The sequence below is a fragment of the Chinchilla lanigera genome, unplaced genomic scaffold (genome assembly GCF_000276665.1).
Source record: "Chinchilla lanigera isolate Chin_1 unplaced genomic scaffold, ChiLan1.0 scaffold00003, whole genome shotgun sequence".
Taxonomy (NCBI): Eukaryota; Metazoa; Chordata; class Mammalia; order Rodentia; family Chinchillidae; genus Chinchilla; species Chinchilla lanigera.
In genome coordinates this window covers 31,683,819-31,691,694 of record NW_004955404.1, presented here as the reverse complement: position 1 = coordinate 31,691,694, position 7,876 = coordinate 31,683,819, and the positions used below count along the sequence as shown (strand labels likewise).

At 36.6% G+C, this 7,876-nt stretch overlaps 1 protein-coding gene across 1 annotated transcript in view; it reads right to left on the bottom strand.

Moving 5' to 3' along the window:
• Positions 1–280: 280 nt before the first annotated feature.
• The window catches only part of Tbc1d4 (TBC1 domain family, member 4), a gene marked incomplete in the record, with an annotated part of 174,688 nt that continues 167,092 nt past the window's right edge, over positions 281–7,876 (bottom strand). Inside the window, 3 exon segments of the mRNA XM_005374179.2 lie at positions 281–2,652; positions 3,385–3,561; positions 6,281–6,450. Of these exon segments, the coding sequence (XP_005374236.2) occupies positions 2,419–2,652; positions 3,385–3,561; positions 6,281–6,450 (581 nt within the window).

Sequence of the window (7,876 nt, the reverse complement as noted above, 5' to 3'; positions counted from 1 at the left end):
GAAGACCTAGACAATAAAAGCAGCGGAATGTAAATCTGTCAGTGTGGCTATCTTTTTCTTCCTGGTCATTAGCAAAAGGATTGATTGAGAAAGTAGCTGAAAACTGGGAACAATTCACTTTTACTAATGTTTCTTAAATTTGCTGTTCTACATTCTATTAGAAAGAATTATCAGTACCTCAATTTTAAGTAGTAGCAATCCAACCCATGTAAGTTTTGCCTAAAGATCTCTAAACAGGAGCTTCTTCTCTCCCAAAAAGTGGCAAAATTAAACCAATGAGTCAAGGAAACTGCAACAATGTATTTATTGGAAATGACATTACATTAACCTGATGAAGATGTGAAATGCATGGAGCATAACTGGTGCAACAGTTTTTGAAAATCACAAATGAAAAAAATCATTTTCAAAAGAAAATGCTGTATGCAAGTCACCTATGAATACCATGATGCAACTCATAATGTTGACTAAACTTGCAGAATAAAGTTTACTTTAGACGAATAACAGAAAAGATTTCCTTCCCCAACTAAAAAGTTCCTTGGCCCTCAATGGCATATCACATCCATAAGGCAATTCTCATCACTTGACAGTAAGATGATATCTGTCGTATTCTTGTTAGAAAAAACACCACCCTACAAATAAGGAAAATTCTAGAGAATCCAACCAACAGGTCAATCAGTGGCCCTCAACTAAATGGGGCACCTAGAATCAACATTCTCTAGAACCCAGAAGTTACAGTAAGTGTACTTAATAGTAAGATTTTATTGTCACTTAAGAAACCACCTGGATTTAAGGGCATGCTGATCTGCAACAAGTCATTACGTACATTACATACTGAAGGGGTTTCAGATGTTTTTCATCTGCTCATCAAGATTTCCTGAAACCTTTACTCATGCCCTCTACAATAAATTTGAGCTTATATATAACAAACTCTCTTTGAAGAAATTTACCCCAATAACCCATCTGTGGAAATACAAAGACTACAAAGAGCAGTAACGATAAATACTGGTAAGAAAGGCAAAAATGCTACATCAATTTTTAGAGGCACTATTGTAAAATCATCTATGAAATGGATAATTGTATGTGTTCTTTGAAAGTGACTGTCCTTCCATATAGCCAGCATGACTGAATGTCCTCTATTGAGCTGTTTGTAGTGGTGGAAGTTGGGAGCCCAAATGCAGAACTGCTGGGTTTTTGTTGAGCTGATGCGACTCTACTCTTTCATCCCAGTGGATTTCAATGGTTTGTTCCTAAACATTTCACAGTTCAAAATTTTCAAATGAAAGGAAAAAATGGTTAAGTGCTTATTGAGTCAAGTGGCCAAAGGGGGTAAAAAAGATCTCAACACAGTAAGTCATCTGGAAAAATCAATGATAATTGTATTTCATTATCCAAAATTGATGGGAGAGAGAACTAAATTGAGAGGTCTCACAATTTGGTGGGAAAATGGCTAAACCTTGTCACTTGGTAACTGTTGCTCACTATAAATCATTTAAATAGAAAGGCAGAGAACTAATCTAAATAATTTCGGTCCTAAATCAGTGATGGTGAACCTATGGCACACGTGCCATAGCAGGCTGTTTGTATTACTGAAAGCTCTAAAAGGTTTGTCATCACTGTCCTAAATTATATTTTTGAGGCCTATTATTTTCAAACAATGCTGGTCTAATGTGCTATGAAATTAGCAACCCTCTTTGTCTTTACCTTGAGCTGGAGAGACTCATCCACAATGTCTTGCTTTCTCCTCATGAATTTCTAAAGTAAAGCCTAATTAGACTCAAATGCATGAATATGCAACATGCAAATTGGCACAAAGCAGGGAGGGCAAAAAAAGCCCTCACCTTCCTAAAAAACCCACAGGAGCAGGACTAGCAACCATCTTCCTCATAGACAATGTCAGTAGAACTGAAGACAGACACACATAAAGTAACATAAATGGTTCCACCTTTCCACCAGTGAGTGAAACATGCTGCTCTTTGGAGAAAAAATACATTCATTTTTTTTCAAGTATATCTCAATATACAAAGATGCTCTAGCTTTATTTCACTATAAAGACAAAAAGATTTTACATGTCCCCAAGGAGAATTCCATTTGAACTTCTTGGGTGTGGATTTCATGAAGTTCAGACTTAAAAATAATTGTTCTCTACATACATGTCTACTCATTTTATTTGAAAGTGTGAACCCTCTATGTCTATTTTATATATATGTACATAGTCAGCAACAACAAAAACCAGTCTGTATCTGTACAATGGCTTAGGACTGGCATGTTCTAATGAGAGCGGAGGCTGCCTGCTGACTCAGCTCAGCAGAGGTGGTAGGTGGTTCCTCGCCTTGGGTGTCCCGCCGGGGCCAGCGGCACACAGGCCCCTCCTCTCCGGGGTGGTTAGGAGCACTTTCTGCTCCAACTGCATGTCTTCAATTATGGCTTATTTCCTGTCTTGGCTTTGTTGTTAGGGTTGCAGTTTAGTTCTCTCAGCAGTGATTCACAGCTGGCCAGGGCATCTGCTGGCAGGAGCTTCCGGATTTGCTCCACTGTCTTTTGATAAGTCAGTTTCTCCTGTTCCAGAGTCCGGATTAAAGTCTTCATTTTGGTCTCTCTGGTCAAAAGATTTTCCAGGTTTGATTCCAGGGCCTGGATCTTAGCATGAGCCACCTGTTTGGCAAGAGAAAAAAAAATCCCCCAAATCAAAAATTCAAAGTGTCTGGTTGTTTATTATAGCAGCAGCTAGGCCTCATGTATATTAAGTAATTATGTAAAATTATTTAATAAAATATTATGAGGTGCAAATGTTGTAAGAATCTAACAGATTTCTAGGTCACTCAAAAATATAACTATCACTACTAACTTGATTCATCTCCTGTCACTGACTATAGCAATAATGCAATGCTGAATCACCCCACATGCTGGGGTCCTCATGCCACACCCCCTGGGGTTCCTCCTGAGTGAATGAGGTCTGGCCTTGCCAAGAAAGAAAGAATCCTGACACAACTTGCCAGTGCTCAAAGCCCTCTGCCTGGAAATGCAGGGTTCTCTAAACACATACTTGGGGTCCTATCAGTTGTGACAAGTATCAAAGGGTCCCCAAGGAACTCAGTGACAACACCTAAATATCACTGGAAACTCTGCAACAACTAAGAGCAATCATGAATATGAAACAGGTGCAAACTCTCCTCTAACAAGGAGATGCTCCATTAGTCATTCTTAAAATATCCAAGTAATATGGGACAATATACCAACTGTTTTTTTTTTCTTTAAAGAAATTATATTGGTTCTATTTTGAATAGAAAAAACTGATAAAAATTGTATGAGCCAGCACTAATATAAGATGAAGCAGAAGAAGTTAAGTGCTGCTTGTAGGGGCTAGCTGCTTCTTTGTTTCTCTACCTGCAGTTTTTCTAAGAGGTCCATGTTCTGTCTTTTCAGTTGGCTGTTGGCCCTCTCCAGCTTCTCCAAAGGCTCGGTATCCTCACAGGCGTACGACGATTCCTGGAGCTCATCCTGCAGCACGTGGTATTCTACCTCATAGGCGTGTAACTGTTTAGAAATATCCATCTCAAAAACCTGCCAGGGAAACACCGAGGTTAGTATGGGCTTTAGGTGTATGCTGTGCATGCAACATTCTGCGTACCTCATACCTGTTTCCAAATACTTATTAATGAGAAATGTTAAAGCATACACAAAGGAAAATAGGTAGATGTACTCTCAACACAAGAATAATTAGATCACAGACTATTTGTACCCAACTGAGACATTCTCAAAGCAAGATTAAAGCATGAAAAGAAATTAAATTCCAAGAATACTTTGCAATCAAAATAAAAACACTAGTTATTGAGCAATTATTATCTATGTTAGAGGCAATGGTGCTGATTAGTAAGCAAAGCTGCGCAGGGTATTTCTAGGATACAGAGACCAAAAACATTTCTAATGTATTTGTCAATGGAGCAGAAAGGTCTTAACAGTTTCACCAACTTGCTCTTCTATATAAGCCTCTTGTGAGTCATTTATACAGTCTACCACAAAGAGTCCTCAAAATTGCTCCCTGAGCACTGTTCAGAGCTGGATGGTTTAATTTGGCTGCTGTCACTCACCTATATTATTACCAAAAATGCAAAGGTTTGTTTAGAAATTAGAGGACAGGCAACCCCTCCTCAGTCTAGATATGCTGCAAGCGACTGTGAGGCAGCAGTGTGATTCAAGCAAGGGAGTCCGTTGCTGCTACTGTGGAGAATAAAGGAAAAAACCTATCTGACCCTACTACTTATTAGAGAAACTCAAATATAACTTAATAAGGGACCTTGTAGAATAACTAGTCATCCTCTGAAACAGCATCATTTTTGCCTTGCCTAGCAGGTATGGATACAATGTACCATTACACAGCCATTAAAAATGATATGCACATGCCTGTAATCCTCTGGGAGGCTGAGCAGGAGGGTTAGGGATGTAGCTCAGAATGAAGGCCCTGAATTTAACCCTTACTACCGTGGATGATGGTGGGGATATGGATCTGTTTCCATAAGCATGAAAGAAGTCCAGTACTTTACACATATTTTAATTAAAAATCAACTCACACAACAGGATTTGCAGTATGTTTTCATTTCTGTAAAACTGTATACATATTTATGTATGTATATAAGCAGAGATATGTGAAGCAGGCTATTTCAAAGATTATGTCCTAGACGTGTTTACAGTTACTTTTATTTTCCTCTTTGTGCTTTTCTGCACAATTTGCATTTTTTATGTCCATAAATAAAACTCATCAAGGTCTCCTTCAATATCAGCAGTTCATTCCACAGTTAATTAACCCCAATGTCAGGCAGTTCTCTCTAATATCAAGTCCAAAAATACCTGACTATAAATTCTAGCCATTAATCCTAGTAGTAATCAGTAAAACCAGGCAATCCCTTCATTAATTTTGAAGACAAGTAACATCTGATTTTATTTCTCCAAAACCACAACGTTCGACAGCTTATCAGTCAAAAAAAGGTGTTTCTGAAGAATAAACAAGTAAATATACAGATAAAAGCTACACTTTTCTGCTTACAGAATATCTTAATATATCGCTTCTCAGCCTTTTGGCTAAGATCAAGTATAGTATCTGTTCTTATCGGAAATCTTAATATATAAAGATAGTTGATAGCAATTTACAGAATAATCTGTGATTTAGATTTCATGTAATGGAAAGATAATTTTATATATGACAATATAATGAGAGTTTATATTATAGTATGAATTAGTGCACATGAGCACATGAAATGGAATAGTATTAATTAGAGCACATGGAATATTAGAGCATCTAAGCATATAAAATGGAATACACGTACTTGAAGCAAGAGGGCATATTTTGAGGGGGATTAATGGCAATGTGTCTTTTACTAAAATAAATGTTTTAAGTTTAAGCATTCACAGTACATTTTAACCACCCCTGTACATCTTTCACTTGCCCAGTCAGCACTGGGGGCGGGAGCAGCTTCCCTCTGTTTACCCTCTGTCTGGGCATCCGGACATCTGTGTTGATTCCCTCAGCCCTCCCAACACCTCTGCAAATGCCCCCATGGAATCATCAGAGAAAGACTCTGTCTCCTGGTGTAAGTTTAGATAAACTCTGGAACATTATTGTCTTCTTTTGGAGCTAAGAAGTAATAGGGTTCAGAAGTGCAGTCTGGCAAGTGCATGACACAATAAAAAAGACTTAGTGACACAGTAATGTCAATTAATAAATTTTAAAGAAAACAGTTAGAAGGCTACCCAAACCAATACTTTCTAATTCCAAAGCCTATGTTCTCTCATCATGTGACCTCCTTGTATATTTTACAAGTTGATGATATTGCAAGAGTAAGTGTCTTCATTTTATTCTCAGATCTTCCTGACAGATAAGGTCTACCTTTGATTTCAGCGCTGGTTTAAATTGAAAAGATTCCTGGAAAACTCATTCTGTAACATCATTCCGTAGTTCCTGTGCATAGCCACACAGACAATGTCCCAGTGCAGAAATTCCACAATATTTTTTTTTTTTGTTTTTTTTGTTTTTTTTGTTTTGTTTTTCTCCGGTACCAGGAACCGAACTCAAGACCTTGCGCTTGCCAGGCAGGCGCTTTGCCGCTGAGCTAAATCCCCAGCCCCACAATATTTTATTTCTAAATAAATCTGATCAAAGTAAATAACAAAAAATCTTGAAGACAATCATACCTGTCAAACAAAACTACATTTTAATGCTAAAGCATTTAATACATAAGCAGTAGAGGAACTGCTGTAATATTGTATTTTATTATTGAAATCATACCTGGGTGATAATTTTTTCCATTTCAGAAGTGTTCATATCAGGTAGCCTGCTTTTTAAGAATTCAACGATGTTCTCAAAGTTTTCACACTCCATTATAAGTGTCTCTTGGCTGCTTAAGAGGCTCAGTGCAACCTTAAATATAACTTCAGTTCCCTGAACAAAAATAATATCTAAAAGAAAAGACCATTTTCATTATCAAAGTTGTGTACCCACAATAACAAAAAGAGTACTCTTTGTGTTAAAGGTGCGTGTGTGTACTTTATTCCTCAAGCAGAACTAGAGATTATTTTGCAAAAGACAACAGCAAAAGCATCTAACTTTTTAAAAAAAATAATATGACTGAAACAAGTAAACAGATGTCTGAATAGTTCCCAATCTTATTAGGAATCTCAGATAAAACAAAGGTTAAAAAGGACAAATTACATATATGGTGATCTATGTATCACTTGTACTTTGAATAACAAATTTAGTGGAAGATGAGTAAACCTCAAAGATTCAAGTAATATTTAAAGTTTTCTTCACAATAGAATACAAATGAACATAACCAATTAATATTATTGAAACTGTCATAATATAAAAGCAAATGAACCAGTTAATATGTAAATCTATAAAACAGAAAATTGAAGGAAAAAAGCTTTAAAAGTAAAATCAAAGCAAGTAACAAACAATATCAGAAGACAAAAGAGCAAAGCTACCCTTACTCTAAACTCTGCTTCCTTGCAAATACAATCACGCAACAGTTTTGGAATATAGCAAATACACTGACATGAAAATTCTTCTCAATACATGTGCCAATCTTCTGTCAAAAATATACAGTGGGATGGGCCAGAGATACAGCTCAGTGGCACAGTGCCTGTGCCTGGCAAGTGCAAGGTCCTGAGTTCAATTTTTGATTTAAAAAAAAATGTATACACACACACACACAATGGAGAGTCTTTAAAAGAGGAAGTGTGCAAGAATTATTTCAAACATGCATCTTTTCATTTCATAACATTCTCTATTTTTTTACTGAATTCAAAGGAAAAGATTGAGCAATTATCACATAGCTGATAGTTTCAGTCAAAACCTCATAACAAGGGACAGACTACTGGGAGCATTTGTTTCTTGAACTCTTGATATCACGCTTCCAAGGATAAATAAATGAGAGATACGGTGAAACATCAGATTTGATAGAGAAACACATACATAAAAAGACTATGTATATTTCTCTAAAAACTGCATATGAAAAAAGATTTCTAGAAGATTCATTAAGAGAAGCTCAACCTCCAGAGAAAATTTCACAGGAGAAAACAATGTCTATTAAGTAAACAAGAGAAATCTGGCACCAACTTGATTTAGTGAAACTTGATTTTACTCTTTTGCTACACTTTGTTTACAGATTGTAGTCCACTAATGCAAGGCATTTTTAAACCACAGCCTTCCTCATAAGAAAGACTCTGAACATTATAATGTATTATATACATGTTACACATACATCCTAAGAACTGAAGTTTCCCCAAGAAACATTTTTCCTCTTTGTTATGCTCTAGTATTTTCATTAATATTTTGTTCTTTTGCTGGAGTTCTGGAAACTTGACTATTATATGTCTGGGTGTA